This window comes from Periplaneta americana, chromosome 2, assembly GCF_040183065.1.
Source record: "Periplaneta americana isolate PAMFEO1 chromosome 2, P.americana_PAMFEO1_priV1, whole genome shotgun sequence".
Taxonomy (NCBI): Eukaryota; Metazoa; Arthropoda; class Insecta; order Blattodea; family Blattidae; genus Periplaneta; species Periplaneta americana.
Genome location: NC_091118.1, coordinates 25,998,230 through 26,019,808, shown reverse-complemented (window position 1 = coordinate 26,019,808; position 21,579 = coordinate 25,998,230). Strand labels below are relative to the sequence as shown.

Sequence of the window (21,579 nt, the reverse complement as noted above, 5' to 3'; positions counted from 1 at the left end):
CCCAAAAAGTTATAAAGGACGAGTCTTTTTTGATGGCACCATGTAGCCTACACATGTTGCCATGTTTTATTCTCCATTTCTGGGAATGTAGAAAATCATACCGGTATTATTATTATTATTATTATTATTATTATTATTATTATTATTATTATTATTATTATTATTATTATTATTTGCTATTTACGAACTATTGTTTTATGAAAAAATTCACAAATTTATTATTGTTATGTATGTATACATACATTGGACTCTCACTTTGAGAGAGGAACATAGCTTAAGGGTGTTTGAGAATAAGGTGCTTAGGAAAATATTTGGAGCTAAGAGGGATGAAGTTACAGGAGAATGGAGAAAGTAACACAACGCAGAGCTGCACGCATTGTATTCTTCATCTGACATAATTAGGAACATTAAATGCAAAGGTTTGAGATGGGCAGGGCATGTAGCACGTATAGGCAAAACCAGAAATGCATATAGAGTGTTAGTTGGGAGGCCGGAAGGAAAAAGACCTTTGGGGAAGCCGAGACGTAGATGGGAAGATAATATTAAAATGGATTTGAGGGAGGTGGGATATGATGGTAGAGACTGGATTAATCTTGCTCAGGATAGGGACCAATGGCGGGCTTATGTGAGGGTGACAATGAACCTCCGGGTTCCTTAAAAGCCAGTAAGTAAGTAAGTATAGTTCTCGATACTGTCTTTCCAAAACTAATGGATGGACTCAAACTCTTCTATTTTTACGTCTATTCTTTCTCCGTATGAGCAAATTTGCCAAAAGTAGCCTATATCTCCCTCTATGTCCATGTTCATTGGAAGTCTGATTTTTTTTTTTTTTTTTGGAAATTCAAAAGTTTTATTGCCATTAATACATATTTACATACATAGGGGAGAGTCGAGTAGTATCGGACATCGGGTAATATCGGACAGTGCGTTTCTTTCATCTACCACCATATGGTAGTACCTGAGTGACATGGTTACATTTCTCTATGCGACATCACAGAAACGTAACAATGTCAATCAGGTACTATCATCATGTGGTAGATGAAAGAAACTCACTGTCCGATATTACCCGATGTCCGATACTACCCGACTCTCCCCTATATATTAGCGGCGGCTGCTTTAGGATCTTATTAAGGAAGACGGAAAAATTCTCTACAAAAATGTATTATGTGTATTAAGCAGTACTTGAAACGCGCGTTCGTAGCGCCACTAACGAGCCACTAGTGGCGCTGCTAAGTGGCCTCGTCTGAAGGGGCTCTTACTCGTAACCTTCGGAAACTATTCTGTATATCCAGGCCCAATATTGAGCAGTGCCTCCTAGAATGAGGCTGACTGGAAACCCTGTATGAATTTTAATGATCCTCTGTGTACACATACATTGGAATCTTATGCCATTGGAATGTGATGCCATTTTTACAAAATTATGGCTTACAAATTAAAAAATACATTATTTTTGTACGGTCTGGGATCCTAAGAATACAAATATGGAAAATTAAGTACGTACATAGTGTCATAAAAAGAAAGATTCCTTGACATATTCTGTGTAAATGAAAAACATAGACTTTGAAAACATGTTCAGAATAGGCCTATTCCTTTTTTACCTCCAGAACTTTTGTATACAGGAAACCTTAATACAATTACAAACAAAAACTACAAGCAGAGTTTCACACTTTCTATTTACCTGATACTTCATAATTTGTAGAACAATTAAATTAAAATCGTACTGCTTGAAATATTGCAGTACAATAAATATATAAACATTTTGGTAGGTTATATGTATGTAGACTATGTATGTATGTATGTATGTATGTATGTATGTATGTATGTATGTATGTATGTATGTATGTATGTATGCATGCATGCATGCATGTATGTATGTATAAAATTTTTTAAAATCATGTTTTATTTAACGACGCTCGCAACTGCGATGGTTATATCAGCGTCGCCGGTGTGCCGGACTTTTGTCCCGCAGGAGTTCTTTTACATGCCAGTAAACCTACTGACATGAGCCTGTCGCATTTAAACATACTTAAATGCCATCGACCTCGGCCGGGATCGAACCCGCAACTTCGAGCATAGAATGCCACCCTATACCAACTACACTACCGAGGGCGACGTGTGTGTGTATGTGTGTATGTATGTATGCACCCACTTCACTTGCGTGATTCGGGTTCCGCAGATTACGGATAGATATCAGTACTGTGACCCATTTTGTAGTTGCTCACCACTTCAGCGGGCCACGCTGTGCATGATGCATATCTGTGGGAGTTAAATGTGGTGTACTAGGGTGAGTGTGTCTGTGTGTGTAGTGTAGGGAATAGGTAAGAATGATGATGAAGATAAGGAAGGGGAAAGCACGTAGCCCACTACTGTCTAATAGCACCGCCAGGCTTAACGTCGAACGAATCACTATCAACAGTGACATATGCTTTCTCTTCACAGAGATTTGGTGCACAATCTAGTGATTAGAAGTTATGCATCGTCACATCCCGAAAATTTCTGACCCCGCCGGGAATCGAACCCGGGCCGACTAGTCTGGAGGCAAACACGCTACCACAGAGCTAACTCGGCGGACTGATATACTAATATAATACAATTAAATTACATTATACAGCTTAGGTGACTCGTATAAATGTATAACAATGAAAGTAAATTATTTTCTACTGATTTTCCAATAACGAAAGCTTCTGGATGGCAGAAGGTGTCCGGTATGTATTTGAAATTGTTTTTGTACAGGGACATCATTTTATTTTTACTAACATTTTTAATATTAACCTGGCTATATCTTTGGATTAAAGGTCTAGAACCGGAAACACCGCTTGCTCCCCCTTCCAAGACTGGAGTTCGATGATACTGGCGTAAAATACAAATCAGTTTACTAGGTATAGGAGGGAAGAAAAGTAGTTCATCCATTTATGTAAACTAGGAAATATCGCAATTTTGAGTTTGATAATTTTCATTAGGTTTTTGTTTAATCAAAACACAGTACTGTATTAACAATAAGTGTTTTTACTCACGAATTGAGCTATCCATTCGGACGTATTAATTATACAGTGCATATTTTACTGTTACAGCACATTAGCGTACTATATAGAGAATGAAATTAAATCGAAAAATAATCATAATATGGATATTTAAACACATTTTTGAAAATGGTGGGCGTTCATTTCGATACAGGCTTCAGTTATTTTGTGCATATTATCGCACTATAGACTATCGCATCTAATTCCAATTACCAGGTTCGTCCTTCGCACGAGTAACTCATGTTGAAATAATTCTGTACCTACTCTATAAAAGAGTACCTTACGTACTGTAAATTTAATCTTCACTTCTGCCCGATCCAAAAAGATAAAATTACTCAGAAATGCTATCTACTGTCCGTACTTAACGAGGCCCTTTTATTTAAATTATTTTAAACAGTTGTGTAATATTACGTAGACGTCCAATTCCTAACACAAATTAATGTTTTCAGAAAAGAGCTAAGACAGCCCAGCTACTAGACTTTACAGAGAGGCGAACAGAAGCAGGTGGGGGAAACCGGGATGCGACGTAGGCAGACGGACGACAGTATCTGTGCAGAAATATGATTCAATATTGAAAACTCTTTCGTCACTGGAAAACGCGAACATATTTCTGGAACGTACTATACTCACTAACTCAGTACTGCATACGCGGCCTTGGTTCTGTGTGGAGAACGGTTGGAAGTTTACTAGTAGAGGGGGTGGGAGTGAAGTACATTCAAAAACTCAGGTACAATAAAAATTGAAGTAAAAATAAAATGATGTCCCTGTATAAGTTTGGTGCCTATGTTTCCTGTAATTTGTCCATTCCTAATCTTATCTAAAGGTGTTAATGCCTGGTGTATTTTGTATTTTTCAGGGACATCATGTACACCCGAGCTGTTTGTTGGAACATATTCTGATATGAGACACAATGTGGTTTCACTTATTGTCACTTTTCACAACACTCTGTTTGATGCAGTGCAGCTGTAAGACTTTGGAATGTCCAAAACAAGTAAGTATTTTCAATTGTTTAAAAGTTGCAAAATTGCTGTTGATTGCAAAGATATGGATTACTGTAAAATTGGAACACAAAGTAAAAATACAGCCGTTTTATCTATTCTTTCAACGAACCAATGTTAGTAATTGAAGACCTCCCAGGAATAAGGATGTAACCAACAATAGTAATATGCGTTACAAGAGCGGTATGTTGAAGTTTTCATGTTCGAGGAAAAGTTTGAAAAAGCGAAACGTAGTTGAGCTTTTTTAATTTCCGAGAATTTAAAGAAAACATACCGCTCGTGTATCGTACATTATTTTGTGCGAAGATCGTTTATTACATACCTGAAAGAGGAATTTCTAATTAGTTGCAATGAAATCTCCATCCTGGTTTCTGTTCAATGACGGCAAATTTGCAAAACAAAAATATCTATCTTCAACATTGTTGCTTTAAAATGTTTTCTGTGTTTATTATACTCCAGCAGGCCGTGATATACGTCTGTCTTTTTTTCCTCCAGTCTATAAATGCGAACTTAAAACAAACGGTAAGGTTATGTAATGAGTCTGGAATCTTGTTGATTTTTTCACGGCTTCCTTAATGTTACTTGCATCACGAATGCAGTAACTTTAGTGGAGTTGTAGAGTTTGCTTAATTTTTGCAAATATTTAAAAACAATAATTAACAGTGCAATTTAGGTGAAATTGCAGTGGTAAGTTTCCAATTTATAATTATTACTATATTGAATGTCTCTAAAAATAATATGTTAAAAGCCTAAAGCAGTAAAATCAATATGTCACTTAAGCGGTAAGAAGAGGGAAATTGTTATATGTGTTAGGTTAAGAATACTGAATGTTGAATTTTAGACTTTCCGCGGATTGGTTTTGTGCGGAAACCAAACAAATACGCACGATCTCGCACAAAAGTATAATTCATGTTTCACCAATCAATCTTCTTAATGTATCCAGCTGTTTGCTGACAACATAAAGTCCACTATAGTTCACTGTAGTCTATTCAGTTGTTGTTTTTCATGAGAAATGAGGGGTATTTTGATCGGTGTTCATTATAGATGCCTGTTGCTAGTAGCCAGAGTTGGGGTGTAGTCAATATATACTGCAGGGCTGTGTCTTCTTCAACCGGTATTGATGAATTTAATTTACTTCTTTTGTGGTTTATGGATGGACAGTATAGAAGAATGTGTTCCAGATCTTCATCATGATTATTACACCACAGACAAGTAGGATTATCAGAAATGTGAAATCGGTGTAGGTAAAATTGAATGACAATGTGACCTGTTCTGGCTCTTGTTAAAAATGTTTGAACATGTCTGGCCAAGTTTTTGTACATTTCCAGGTCATTTGGTTTCTTTTGTGTACAGACTAAAATTTTTCCTTTGTCAGAAGAGAGCCAATTGTTGATCCATAGGTTTGTAAAATGAGACTTTACTGAAGCAAAAGCATTGGATAGAGATATCACTTGAAGAGGTCTTGGTTGCAAATATGTTGCCTGTTTTGCAATATTATCGACTTTCTCGTTTCCAGGTATACCACAATGACTAGGCATCCATTGAAATGTTATTTCCTTTTGGAGTTCTTTTAGTTTACTTAGTTGTTTCTGAATTGGAATAATTCTATGTGCATGTAGGTTTGGTACATATTTAATTATATTAAATGTAGCCCCCTTGGAGTCGGTAAGTATGCAAATAGATTTTTCAGAAATTTGAGTAACACACTGAAGAGCAGCATCAAGACTGGAGGAGGATAAACATGTTATGAAATAACTTTCTTGATATAATTCATGTTTCATGAGAAAGGAAAATAATTTCAGGGACAAATTTCATTAGGCCTGTATCAACTATCAGAACCGTTTGAGCAACCAAGGATATAGGTTTATTCAGTTGTTGAAAGAAATAATTTATTGTTATAATTATTGTGAAACTTGTTTCCAAGAGGTACCAAATCCAACTGGACAAATTTTACAGGAGAACAAAAAAACTTACTGAAGTTACAGTAGTTATTGTAATATATCAATATTTGAATTAGGGTTTATCTTGAAGTTTTTTTTATAGAAAATTTTAAGCTAGTCCACATTTTATTCCAAAATTATTGGACATTTAATTTTGAATTTGGTACGTTTGGGTATAATAATTTGAGAAGGTTCATATACAGTGAACTTCATGACTAAATAACTTAAAATAATAATATATTTTGTTACATTTAGTATTAATTACAACGTTTCAAATATAAAACAACTTTTAGAATTAGCATCTTGTCTCAGCATTGTCGCTTTACCAATTGCTATGATTATCTAGTGTCTGAATGAGATGAAGATGATAATGCCGGCGAAATGAGTCGAGGTAACTTGTCCCAACCAGGATTTGAAGCCGGATCCGCTCATTTCACGACCAGCCATGCTAACCGTTACTCCACAACGGTGGATACATGTTGGTTCTAGCACTAAAACTCTTATATCTATATTTGAACGTGATGTTCGACTTCACTCGTTGTGTGCCTAGTAAATTTATGTGATTTAGTTCCGTAAATATTTCCCGTTGAAATTCAAGGATGTTCAGTAAGTTTCACCTGAAAACCACATGACGTTATTTGAAGTCTTTATGACAAAACTATACAAAATTGTTTCACTCCTTACCCGTTGACAGGAAGTTTTTTCCTTATTAACTCTTTCCTCTTAAAATGTCTCATTTGTTAAGTATTACAAAAGTTTAGACTACGATAAACATTTATATATTTCACCATATGTCACCTTCAGGTCATGGTTACTTGATAAAGTACGACGATTTCAAACTCTCGAAGCATGTTTCACAAACCATAAGCAAGAAATCGTGCCGAATGTTAAGTGTTAATGATTGACAAAGAGACTGTTTTCTTTCGTCACCATGGTATCGTACATTCAAACACCAGCTAAAAACACTGAAATCTGAAAATAGCAAGAAAAAAGACGTTAACATTTCAGTTTGTATGTTTATATTATATACGTTACTGTTGATTCGTTCTTGGAGGTCTTGGGTTACCATGGTAATTAATGAATCCAAACTTGGCGGGTTGAAATGCGACATAGGACGATGGAAATTTAGCGAACGATAAAATCCTTGACGTTGTATTCTACAGGATGTTAATGAAAATATCGAAATGTTTTCACTAAGTAGGATATAGAGAGATCCTAGACAAGCAATTTGTGGTAGGGAACCCATTGTCGTTGACGTAAAATGTCTATAGAACACGTCATTAAAATAATTACAATTTTGTAATTGTATTGTGCACGAGTATATTTGGCGTACATGTTAAAGCACAAGTGATTAACATCATTAAAATATATTGTATACTGCAACTCTTCCCTGAATTATAATAATCTTTTCAAAATAGGTTATGTAGGCTATATATGCGAACTTACCCTGAGTAAAGGAATGGATTCGTTCACACTTTTGAGTTTGTCCGTGGCTAACGAGAAAGACAGGCTTCGGCACGAATCGAGTCACGTGATTATCATGGTCTAGTCATGGCCATCTTGACAATCGCCTAAAATAAATACATGTTCAAAGTTCTAAAAATCAAAGGAATTGCTATATTAAACTCATGTTAAACGTGCATTTATATATAAACTTGTTCAATGTTGGCCATGTTATGACTAAGAATGTGACGTCGCGCCATAAAGACGTAATCATTTCCATGACAACCAAATTCGAATGACGTCAGTGTAATCCTTTCTTTTTGTATTAATTTAGGTTGGATGTAGGCGTTACACGTAAAAAGTTTAAGAATGTAGCTTGGTGAGTCGTGTTTATGAATGTAGTAGGCTTAGAAAAAAAACAATAGAGCATTTCCTGATTATAGCTACCTAATATGTTTGATAGTTTTTCAGTACTTCTAGATTTTGTACAAATTTCGGTATGTTTAATTGTTTCATGATTAGTCTTGGATTTGATTGAAAGCAATACTTAGGAGTATCAAACATGACATTTATCTGTAATAAATCAAATTATATAGCTGAAAAGATGCTCAAACAAGCTAATATGTATGTCATCCTTCTCAGCGAATTTTTCGCATAGTAACAGTTTGACGAACAAAAGCTTTTCCTTTGCAGTGTAGGCATAATAATTCATTACCACTTATCGTCCTTTAAAATGATAAAAATGTAAAAATTGTGGAGTATTACTACTACAAATTGAAGGAAACAAGCATAGAATATGACGTGAGACTGATAGGCCTAATCTTTGTAACGTTGACATGACAATTTGCGACGTTTTAATAAGATAAGATGATAAAACACCGAAGGCTATGTAGGATTTTTAAAAATCTAATTATGGTTACCCGTATTTTAACCATTAGAAGAGCCATGTTTGCCTTCTTTGGCTTTTCGTTTTAAAATAGTTTACTTTTTCTACTTATTTACACTTTTTACGTGCATGACGTAGAAAATTGCTTTTACACGTACAGTAATTGCAAAACACTGCTCCCAGACCAGGTGGAGCTGCTATGTTTAACATTCATTCATTCATAGTGTTCTGCCCAAGGGCGTCTTTCACTGCAAACCCAGCATTTTTCAGTATTTCCTATTTTCTGCCTTCCTCATTGTCTTAATGTCGTTTATCATCTGATATGTCCTTCTGCCCCGAACTCTTCTCCCGTTCACCATTCCTTCCAGTGCATCCTTCAGTAGTCAGTTTCTTCTCAACCAGTGACCCAACCAATACCTTTTTCTCTTCCTGACAGTTTCAACACCATTCTTTCTTCACCCACTCTTTCCAACACAGCTTCATTTCTTATTCTGTCTGTCCATTTCACACGCTCTGTCGTTCTTCATATCCACATTTCAAATGCTTCTAGTCGCTTCTCTTCACTTCGTCGTAATGTCCATGTTTCTGACTCGTACAATGCTATACTTCATATAAAGCACTTCACTAGTCTCTTTAGTTCTTTCTCCAGAGGTCCGCACAAAATGCTCCAATTAAAACTGATGTTTCTTCCTTTGTTGCAGCTTGAGTTCCACGAAGATGAAGTATATTATGGTAAGTAGACATCATCTGGCTCTTTTCGACTAGCCTTTGGTTTTAACATACAGTAACTTAATACAGTGGTTTCCCGAAGCTTATTCTGGGAGTTCGCGAATATTCTGGAGGACAATTTTTCTTCCTTCAGAAGGATTTCTTTTTGGAAATAATGTAGGAATGTATTTGTTGATACAAATAAATTCATTCAATTGTTGTTCGTGTGTTATTAAATAGTGTAAGACTGTAAAAAAAGATATATATTTTTATTCTTTAAGTAGGTTATTTTACGACGCTTTATCAACAACTTTGAATGAGATGAAGGTGATAATGCCGGTGAAATGAGTCCGGGGTCCAACACCGTAAGTTACCCAGCATTTGCTCATATTGGGTTGAAGGAAAACCCCAGAAAAACCTCAACCAGGTAACTTGTCCCAACCGAGAATCGAACCCGGGCCGCCTGGTTTCGCGGCTAGACGTGCTAACCGTTACTCCACAGGCGTGGACTAAAAAAAAAAAAGATATCGTTTGGTAATAATGTCTCAAGCGCATTGTCCGTTGTCGGAAGTTCAACTTACAAATTCGTTCGATTGTTGTTGACAGCCTTCGTATGTTCCCGAATTAAAGTCAATAAACAAGTCTAAACACAATAACCACAAACATTTTATAAGTTTTGTCTGTAATGGAGCGCGGCTCAACACTGCCATGCTTTGATTGCACATTGATCACCATAACAATAACAAAACAGTAAGATGTAAACAATTTTTCATTTGTTATTCGTTGCAATCTATTGCCCAGGGTTACCATTAAACATTTCAAAATTTCCCGATCTTTTGAGCCACCTTGTATATTCCTAAATAACCTACACTTAGAGACAAAAATAAACGCTCACTCTAAAAAAAATAGATAAAAATAATACTTCAAGCCGTCCTATCGGAGAAAACATATGTTGCATAATGCTCTTCAACTCGTCTCAAGGCTCTCTCCCTGCCGTCTGGTGATCTCCGGGAGAACCTGGCCTGGTCACGAAAGTTGAGTTTATGAGGGTACTAGAAACAATCGACTGTGCAGGTACTATTTCTCATTGTCTGTAATGAGGCGATAGTAGCGATCCTAGTGGTTAGCAACTATCTATGGATGCATATTATTTACTACGTATTGAAGTTCGTGACTGTATGTACTAGACCAGTGACCGCCAAAAGCTGTGTCGCGACTCATGCCCCTGCCTCCACTCAAGCGTAACCATGGCATCATACCCCCCACCCTCTGTTTACAGCCTTCACTTCGATATAGGTAAAGACCTTTATCAGCAGCGGACGTAAGCATGTAATGTTACAAGTGTGTAGGATAATATGTTTCGATGTCTTTTCGAAAACAAATAAGTAAAAACTTAATTTTAAGGAGCATGGGAGGAAAAGAGTTTATTTTGTGTAGATGGCAAAAATATGAGATACTTAATTTGTTGTAAAATTTTAAATGAAGTATAAAAGAACAATGCACGTTGTCATTATTTTTCTTGTTAAGAAGATTACCACGCCCTTACCTGTAACTTGAATATTTAATTAATAAATGAACAATAAAAAGTATCAGCTTCTATGTCCTAATCGGGGTAAAATACTTCGACGTTTTTTTCGACGTATGTAGTGTAATTTGAATATTTTATTAATAAACGAAGAATAAAAAGTACCGGCTTCTATGTCTTAATCGGGATAAAATACTTCCACGTTTTTTCGACGTGTGTAGTGTAATTTGAATATTTCATTAATAAACAAAGAACATAAATTATCGGCTTCTTTGTCTTAATCGGAGTAAAATACTTCGACTTTTTAAAGTTGTAGTGTAATTTACAAGTTCGTGACCAGACTGGTACGTTTTTTTAATTTCAAATATCTGCTGATGTAAAGTACACGTTCTTTCTATGGCAAATAAGAAAATTAATTTAATTTATTTTATTAATAATACAAAAATAATGACTAGGAGGATAAAAAATTAACATGGAAAAAAAGTGTGTATAGTTAATAAGTAGAAGAATATTATATTGCTTTTGTTTTTTGGTAACAGTACGTCTCTGCACTGTTATTCACTGCATTACCTGAGGAGATACACACTCCACCCCCCTCCCTGCGATAGTGGTCTGCGGGTTGCATTTCTATTACGTCACAATTTCGTGGTGTTTGGCAACCACTGTACTAGACTATGACAGTATGTTGCTCCACTCCTCCATTGTTCATTCTGCATGCTCACGGCCAAATAGAAGATCGTCTGGCATCAATGCTGGACCTGTTTCAGCTCGCATGATTTTAGGGCCACTTTCTCTAGAGCAGGCCTGCACAAGGTTTGCGCTCTCCGAGCCGGCTCACAGCTCATGAGCGGAGGCAGATATTGACTGCGCTCTGTATAAGATTGGACTGGAAGAAGGGGTGGATCTCGTACGAAATGTACACAAAAGGAAGTACTATTACGAGTGTTCATGAAATGAATTCCCGTTCAGTGTTTGCAAAACTATCCTGGACTATTATTAAATAATAAAGAAATATTTATTTTACAGAAATAATAGAAATTATATAGCTACTTAAATGTACAATATCATTTTGTTGTATTTTTATTTATCAGTACATCAAAACGAGATTTTATGCTGTTGGCAGCTGAAAGGAACAGTAGCCTACTGATCGTAATGAAACATCAGTTACAGATGTTCGATGTCTGCCTTTATTAAAGTTGATTATACATAGAAAACAGTTGCTCACAAATATAAAATGTTGAGCCAAACATAGCAATCATTTTCACAGCCAGCCTGTGTAGTCGTGGATATTATTGCTAATGTTGGTCTTGTAAAACTCAACCAGGCTAGTAGTATTATTCAAACGATCTTTGGCCCTTACGTCACATTGAAGATCAGTAAGTTCGAGCTGTAAATCGTTAAATGTTAAATGTTATTCATTGATTAAAGTTCTCGTGAACACTTTGTTAAAAACATAAAATTTACTCTGTCACACGTTAAAAGTGTTAAACAATACGAAATATATAAGAATACAATAGCACACCCACAATACATACTTAATACGCAACTACAGTTCAATACGCACACATTGTTTGACGTCATAGTACGTCATAGCATACAGACAGCCAACCCCCACCATAGGAGCAACACATCCCCACCCCTACCATCGACAAACTGCACATCGCAGAGCCAAAATCAGCAGTGGTTCAAGAGAAACTGAAGACGACGACAAATAGCGTCGAAACGGGCCGTCTGTCGAAGGTAAATACCTTTTTAACAATTTTAACACTTTTAACGTGTGACAGAGTAAATTTTATGTTTAAATGTTATGTTCCGTCTTTTAGATTCTTACATACTGTACTGTAGCAGTAGGTAAGCAACGTGAAACAGTTACTGAGAATACACACTGCACTCCACTAGATAACTGAGTGATCGTTTCCCTCTCCTTTACCTATAGCAAATCTATGTCATTCTGACGTATCTTCCTCTCCGTTTCGGCGAGCGGTAAACACGGCTCTCCCGCTCCGAAGGAGCGCGCGCGCTCGTTAAGCGCTGTTTGTGCAGGTATGCTTTAGAGTCTAGACTTCTCCGAACTGTCCTCATGCTTATATTGACACCATCACGATCTGGAATCTATTTCGAGCTTTCAGCGCGGTTGTATAACGATTTCTTAAAATATACACCACTATAAATCAGTCTTCACGGGCTGTGGTTTTCCATTTTCGGCCAGATCCAGGCTTCCTGGAATAACTTTGCGTTTGTCTGAACCTTTCTACTGCATCTCTAAAGATGCATCTACACGGTTCAACTTTTCATTCTACTTTTACGCATTCAAGCAATGCATGCAAGAGTGAATGAACGCATTCAATTGTGCATGCTTTTTTCCACACTAAAAATGACAGCGCATGCAGCAATTGAAAGCTACTCATCGCCGGTGGGTATCTTGTGCGTATTTCGTTCAACAGCAGCATGTAGCAAGCAGCTGATTGTTTTAGGTGGCCGTGAATAAACTGAAAATTCTTTGTTTGATGATGGTGGATCTTTTAAGCTGAAAATGGCGGCAAGTACGATTAGCTTTATTGAAGATTAGGCCTATTATCGCAAATACCAGTGCGTATGGAGTGTTCACCCATAATTTTGTCCACGCCTGTGGAGTAACGGTTAGCGCATCTGGCCGCGAAACCAGGTGGCCCGGGTTCGATTACCGGTGAAGGCAAGTTACCTCGTTGGGTTTTTTTCTGGGGTTTTCCCTCAACCCAATATGAGCAAATGCTGGATAATTTCCGGTGCTGGACCCCGGATTCATTTCATCGGAATTATCACTTTCATCTCACGCTAAATAACTTAAGATGTTGATAAAACGTCGTAAAATAACCTATTTAAAAACACAAATTTGCGGATCAAGTAGGCCTAAGTATTGGATTGATATTTAATATTTATTAATTAATATAGCCTATATATGTACCGAACATGACGTTGAATTTGGTATTCCCAAGAAACTAGTTCGATTAATTAAAATGTTTCTCAGTGAAACGTACAGCAGGGTCCAAATAGGTCAGTTTCTGTCGGATGCTTTTCCAATTCACTGCGGGCTAAAGCAAGGAGATGCACTATCACCTTTACTTTTTAACTTTGCTCTAGAGTATGCCATTAGGAAAGTTCAGGATAACAAAGAGGGTTTGGAATTGAACGGGTTACATCAGCTGCTTGTCTATGAGGATGGCATGAATATGTTAGGAAAAAATTCACAAAATGGCCGTACTACTTCAATTGGCGTTCCTCTACCATCAAATTCATCGCTTTCCTTTGACCAGCTTCTTCTACGAATTCTTTCTTCCTTATTCTATCTTTTCTGATTTTTCTAACCACTCGCCCTGCATATTTGATCTCTGTGGCAGTCATCTTATTCAAATTTTGTTTGAGTTATATATCTACATTTTTGTTTTTATACTAATCTCAGTATTTCCCATAATAGTCAACGACATTCCCTACAACAAAAACAGAAGAGATGCTATATAATAGTGAAAAACTTGGAAAATATTATGATCACGAAACTCATGCGTTTTGAGCGATGTGGCAATAAATAGATTTTGACCCCATAATTTTAAAAGAAAGTGCAGATAAAGAAGGAATTTCACAATCCAACCTTTAGTTAAGAAATTAGAAAAAACGTTTCATCACTCATAACTGTATACAAATCCAATGGATAGTATGTTTACATAAGAAATCATTATTAATTTTAAATTGAGCGCTTTTTTTTGCCTCTGAGGGTAGGAGTATTATAGCGGTGTAAAAATCATAAAATTATAGTTGCAACTATTTCTGAATTTCATGAGGACCGTTTCAAAGCATATTATGTCCAAGAAACAATGTTTTTTACAGGAATGTCAAAAAACTGAAGTACTCGTAAACTAGACAAATTTTCATTACAATTAACTCAACCACGGTTTACAAATACGACGACTTGAAACGATCAGACTTCACAGCATGAAAGATGAAGTAAGAAACAGTATCAAATTCAGTGTCGTCTTCGGTGGACTTAATACGTTTTGAAACGATGCTTCCCATTTACTGTTTTAATATTAGCAGATTTATGATGATTTTTCAATGTGTCCACGTGCAATTATAATAGGCTACCCTTGCAAGGTTACTATGTAGTAAAAGCAAATACTTTACTACAATAATACCGGACAGCTATACTAAAAGCCAGGTTATGAACCGACTAAACAGGAAGTAGTTGGGTGGGCGAGAGGAAAGTGCAGGTTAGAGGGGTAGCCTGTGCAGTGATGACACGTTGAGTGTGGGGGGGGGGTTGGAGGGGAGAACGAGAACGGAGCTTTTCATTGGACCTCGCGTGAAAATGTCGTCTAACGAAAATCTGGCAACGGAATCACGGAGACAGTCTAGCCAGTTCATTTGCAGCACCGCGTGCATTACGAGTCGCATTTCGCACCAGCGTCATTAGCTCGTGCTTTCTTAAAAACAGTAATTTTAATTACTAATATTATTAATAGTGTTATCGAGAACTATATACAGTAGTTATTTTAAACATATCGGTGACAAACGCTTTGAATCTCGCGCCACTATGTGACAACAGAGCTCAGAAGAGAGTAACAGAACGTTGCTTCCGGTTTAGTCGGTTCATAACCTGGCTTTTAGTATAGCAGTTTTGCGTGCGAACGACGCTGGTGCTGCTACCTACCTGCCGGTGTGGAGATACTCGCGAAACAGGCTGTAATCAACTGCAGTGTATATTGTTGCTGGGTTAGTTAATAGTTTTATTAATTAGTGCTGTGTTAAAATGTCAGGGTGTATATGTGCTGTTTATAATTGCTACAAAATTACAGCATTACAAATTGCTCCAAATCGTACTTGCGATTTCCGCCAGTCATAAAACGTAAGTCAACAACATTCTTTAGTAGGCCTAATTCCTTCGTCTTTGTGTTGATAGAAAAATACAGATTAGTTTTTTTATTTAGACCTAATAAATGAATAGAAGTTAAAATATTGGATTTTAAGGTTTTATCAAATTAAATTTTATTGTTGTCCGCATGCCTTTACTAATTATTACAAGCATCAGATCACTATCAATTTTATCTTTGCAGTTGTCAGCAATGCATATATAAAACATTACCGGTACTGTAAATTCATACCTAATATCAGATTGATTTTGTCTCGGTAAACCAAAGAAAAAATATGTAACAATTAATTACGGAAAGTAATATGAAGTATGCAATATTTCTCATAATATGCAGCTTTGATATTATAAGATAATAATTTTACATTAAATATTATTCAACATTTCTTAAGTGTTTCATATATTATTCCACATTAGTAACTCACGTTTTAAACAATAGTCCGAATCTCGCTATGTTAATATTTGTATATGTGGACATAATTCCATCCCTCTCCGCTAGATGTCAGGTCCGCGATATTTCGCCAACGCTGCTAGTATACAGCTGTCCGGTATTATTATAGTAAGGTATTTGGTAAAAGGTGACAGTTCATTGCCAACTGACGTAAATGCCTTAGTTTGCACTTTATGAACCTATAATCAAACAGAATTAATGGCACAATTTGAAACAAATTAAAATTAACAATGTCCAGAGCAGTGTTCTTCGTACCTCTTTCACCCTCTCGCCTTTCCTAGTACTTGAGAATTATTGCAATTGCACTACTTTAATCAACGTGTAGCAACGTTACTAATTAGTAAAAGCATGACATTTCATAATTAAGGCATGTAAATTATCTGTAGTAGACCTGAAAGTAAATTGCCGCCTTAGGGATTATGTTTCTTCGTGCGCGTTTTTACATAAGAGTCAGTTTTCTGTTTCAGGAATGAGTAATTGCACAAGTGATGCCACAAACTTCACGTGGATAGAACTGATGAAAGAAACTGGAAGAATTAAGCTGGAGTTTAATATGTCTGAGAATTTTTGTAGTGGACGAAACGAAATACATCTCGAAGTAATGGAGAATGTGACGGAAGAGGAATGTAACGGCACCCCTATCGAGAGTTCATATCTTTCAGAAGAAGAATGCTCCAGGACAGGTTTTGAGAAACATTCACTGAGGACTGTCAGAGTTAGAAACGGGGGAAATACAACAGATGTTAAAAGGGTAATGACAGAGATGTATTGTTTGAAATACAGATCGATCCATATAAGCCTTTACAATTTTAATGACATTACTTGTGAACCAATAATAGCAAACGTGTGCAATCTGTCCTGAATTACAGAGTAAAGGCTGGTTCACAATAAACCGGGAACGGAAACGATAACGAGAACGAGAACGGAAATAATGTTAAAATAAATGTATTTAAATGTGAGGATTCACAATAGTTAATTGTGAATTCTCACATTTAAAAATATGTATTTTAACAATATTTCCGTTCTCGTTCTCGTTGTCATTTCCGTTCCCGGTTTATTGTGAACCAGCCTTAACTGTGAGAGATTCCTCAGAGTGCATACAGCCACTTATAACTTAAAAAATTTAAAAGCATACGTGTTTCTTTATTGATGGTACAAGGGAAAATAAATAAATACTTAAAGGAATGTTACTTGTATCAAAAATAAATAAAATAACGACGTACTTTCGCAATACCCTATTTCAATCAATTAACCATTATGTGGGTAGTAAATTGACAATGTTTTGCCGCTTTATGTTGTTTCACCTCTGACGTGAAAAGTCTAGGATATCATAGACATTTTAATTTCATGTGATTATCTGTCGTGCTTTTCTATAAATATTTCAGATGTCCAGGAAGCCAGTTTTAGTTTGAACCTCGCCAGTCACCGTAATTATTTGTTACAAATTTTCTAAAATATAATTTTAAATAGACCAAGGCCAAGTATAAAGATCTATGAAAAAATGAAGAAACATACCTTCAACATAATACGTAACAAAATACATCATTATCTATTAAGTATGTGCCAGTTAGCGTAAACTTAGTGAACTTTAAATCCTGTAAATACGAAGTGAAAAGAAACATGTTTATAACTAATTTATTACAAAAGAAATAATATTTATAAATACAGCTTGAAAACCAACAAAGTGAGTGTATGCATCTATAAATTATAGGTAGTTCTGACGTATAGCAGGCATTCTGGATCTTCAAAAAACTGCAACATTTATGGGATCACAAAACAGCTGTTTACAATGAACTTGAAAATCAACGGCGTAACTTTTTATTGATATAGCAGGCAAGACCCAACAATTTGGCTAGAATTCTGATACACCACAAACCACAAGTAAGACTATAAAAATGTGTATGTATGTATGTTAGAAGAATTGTCAATTATTTTGTCATTGATAATAACCGTAAAAATTGCCAAAGACTGCAGCCATATTTTCATTTATTGTCTTGTTTTTATCGCCAACACGCACTTGGTTTATAATACATCAACAATTAACGTTTGGTACGACCGCGAACATAATTCCATCGACACACACTTATATTGTAACATTAATTTACATTGAAAATCGGCATCAGCACAAACACGTGTTCTGGATAGTAGGCCTCCGTTTGACAGTTAATTTACAGTGTTGCCGACGTATGACTCCGGCTTGTAACTGAAAAAGGCTCTGATAGATACCATCTCACCCGTTCCTGGCTGGTCTACATATAATTTTCAGGATTTTAAGATAAACTTTATATTTCTGATTCAGATTTGTGATTCGTTTGTTTCTTGGTTTACACTTTGATAATCCTAACAAAATTTAAGTCTAAATTTAGTTATATTTTCAGGATTTTAAAGTTTATCTTTATATTTCTGTTCCAGAATGTAACTTTCAACATGATATACAAAGGCTGCTACCGGGTGACGGTTGTTGACTGGAATACCTTGAGAAAATATCGCGTTTGTTCTCCACCGAAATTTATAGAGTCTAATGTTAGTAAAGAAAATGTATTCAGCGTTAAAAGACTTACTGTTGTAAGTGAATACGTTAACAATGAGTAAGTACAACTTAATAAGCATGCTATGCTTTTGTTCTTGTAGATAATATAATTGTTGAATTCTTTGTAAGTTCATGCATATGTATATACACTTTTTGCTGGTTGATTGGAAGAGAAGGCCTTACGGCCTTAACTCTGCCAGCTAAAATAAATCATTATTATTATTATTATTATTATTATTATTATTATTATTATTATTATTATTAATATAAAAATGGATTTGAGGGAGGTGGGATATAATGATAGAGACTGGATTAATCTTGCTCAGGATAGGGACCTATGGGAGCTTATGTGAGAGCGGCAGTGAACCTCTGGGTTTCTTAAAAGCCATTTGTAAGTATCCACATATCTTTAGTATCCATATATCTTTAGAGACAATTAATATTAGATGCCGTCCACAAAAGTGGCTTCATTTATACACCGACGGATCCTTGATTTCCAGGGAACAAGGTGCCGGTGCAGGTGTTACGTGCTGTCTCTTCTCACTTTATAGATCTCTTGGGTATGGAACAACAAGTTTTGATAGAGAAATCATTGCAATAATTGAAAGTCTCAGGAATCCTCCATGCCACATTTAAGAATGCAGTTATATTGTCAGACTCCAAAGCAGCTATTCTATCAATAGTCTCTAAACACACACCTTCATCTCAAACAGCAGAAATAACTAAAATGCTCTCTCAATTAATATCACTCAATAAAAGAATTGTATTCCAATGGATACCATCCCATTGTGGAATCCTGGGAAACGAGAATGCGGGTGCTTTAGCAAAGAAGGGCAGCACTGCTACTTACAGACCTGTTACTAAATCTACATATTACTCTGTGAAAAGATTTATTAAATCTAGGCCTAAATACTTAGACTTCAACAAACAAAATTTGATAACACATTCTCAAGGGAAAAAATGGAACTCTCTGCATCATAATCCACAGTTAATTCCCGATTTACCACGCAAATCGTCTGTAGCTGCATTTAGATTGGCAACAGGCCATGATTGTTTGGCCAAACACCTGCATAGAATTGGAATATATCAGTCCCCTAACTGTCCATTGTGCAACTCAAATCAAGAAATGGATTCGGAACACCTCAAAATCTGTGCTTCAGTGGCTGACCATGACAATATCTTTGAAAAATATTGGAGTGCAAGAGGTCAAATGAATTTATTGTGAAACGCCTGGCATTAGAAAACAACAACAGATATTAATTGACTTACTAAAATTCTATTTCACTAATGTTAGCCTACCTTCACCAAAACGTTTGAACGGAGCTGCCATTTTCTGTCGACTATCTATGCGGGAAACAAATGACGATCGCAAAGCATGTTTTATAGTACCCTAAAAATTTGCAGTTTGAAATGTTGGCAAATAAAGAAACAAATGCTAGAGTAGTAATAAAAACAAACAAATGCTAGGGAAGTGGTAAAATTAAACAAATGCTAGGGAAGTGATAAAATTGCGCGATAAGCAGCCATGATTGGTTGAAAGACGTCGTTTCGTACCTTTTTATTGGTCAAAAGTAGTATGACGTAGTGAAAGTGTAATAGTCAACAGTAGGCCTAATATTACTAGAAGTTTTGATTTATCTAGAAAAAATGAAAACTTGAGTGGGATTTAATTGACTATTAGGCCTACACGATTAGAAGAAATTTATATAAAGATTAGAAGAAATAAAGTACTCTAATACAATAAACTAGGTATTAATTGACTTAGTAAAATCCTATTTCACTAATGTTAGCTTCATCAAAACATTTGAACGGAGCCGCCATTTTCAGTTGACTGTCTATGCGGGAAACAAATGACGATCGCAAAGCATGTTTTATAGTACCGTAAAGAATTTGCAGTTTGTAAGGTGGCAAACAAGGAAGTGATGAAAAAAGCAAATGCTAGGGAAGTGATAAAATTAAACAAATGCTAGGGAAACGATAAAATTGTAGGATAAGCAGCCATGATTGGTCGAAACACGTCCTTTCGTACCGTTTTATTGGTCAAAAGTAGTATGACGTAGTAAAAGTGTAATAGTCATTATTATTACTGTTAATTAATAATTAATTATTATTAATCGATATTTATTAATTATTTTTACGTAGTTTATAATAAAATTACTGTTGTCTTAATTTATTATTATTATTATTATTATTATTATTATTATTATTATTATTATTATTATTATTATTATTATTATTATTATTATTACTCGTTAGTAATGCCGCAGCTATATACTACTAATCCATACTTATTAAAGTACAAAGTTGAATAAGAAGTAAATAAGACAATTATTTTAAAAAGTAAAAATAAAAAAGCAAGGTGCTCTCAAATTGCAGAAAAGGGTAGCGGGTCGGCACGACTACACCCCTATATATAATTATACATTTTTCTAAAAACGAATCCCTTTCTTAATCATTTTTTAGCTTACCGATGTTGATTTTGTTAAATTTCATGATTATTCTGTTATAAAATTTGTCCCTTGTTAAGCAACGTTTTAGCTTATTGATTGTGCCAAGTTTTATAAATGTACTGTGGGCCTATAATTAATTATCAATTATTCTCAACACAAAAATTGTTTATCCATTTTAAGGGGAGAGGAAGGTATTTTTTGGTGAAAAATGAGTAAATAAAAAAAAATTGTTTTAAAATACTCTGTGATATGTGTGGAATGCATAGCATAACATTTCGTGGGTATTTATGCCCTTATCGGATGTTGAGTCGCCATTTTTAAACTTCCTGCGTCATGATGGATTTATAAATCACTCGCCCACTTTTATTGTTGTTTCCGGTAAATTACATTTTCAAAAAAAAAAATTCTTTTCTTTAAAATACCCTTTGATATGTGTGGAATGCATTGCATAACATTTTGTGGGTATTTTTTTGCCGTTATCAGATGTTGAGACGTCCTTTTTAATATTCCTGCGCTATGGGTTTTTAAATCACAAGCCCGCTTTTTATCGGTTTCCAGTAACTTCATTTTTTTTGCTACATTGCCAGACAAATGAATATAATTTCTGAACTATTAATGATACATACATGAAATTTAGAATACACATTCTTTAGACTATTAGGAAACTTTTCTCTGTAACAGAATTTTGTTAATTGATTTCATTTTAAAAATACGTCCGTTTGTTTGCAAGA

At 35.4% G+C, this 21,579-nt stretch overlaps 1 protein-coding gene across 8 annotated transcripts in view; it reads left to right on the top strand.

Moving 5' to 3' along the window:
• LOC138691054 (uncharacterized) overlaps nucleotides 1–21,579 on the top strand; it is a 90,840-nt gene that overhangs the window by 46,587 nt on the left and 22,674 nt on the right. For 3 of the 8 annotated variants that reach the window (XM_069812737.1, XM_069812730.1, XM_069812722.1), the window contains exons 2-5: nucleotides 3,877–4,011; nucleotides 8,989–9,019; nucleotides 16,336–16,619; nucleotides 18,281–18,456. In XM_069812737.1, the coding sequence (XP_069668838.1) occupies nucleotides 3,931–4,011; nucleotides 8,989–9,019; nucleotides 16,336–16,619; nucleotides 18,281–18,456 (572 nt within the window). In that variant the 5' untranslated portion in view covers nucleotides 3,877–3,930. Of the gene's footprint in view, nucleotides 1–3,876; nucleotides 4,012–8,988; nucleotides 9,020–16,322; nucleotides 16,620–18,280; nucleotides 18,457–21,579 lie in introns of those variants that run through there. The other 5 variants (XM_069812774.1, XM_069812756.1, XM_069812765.1 and 2 more) reach the window with 3 other exon arrangements.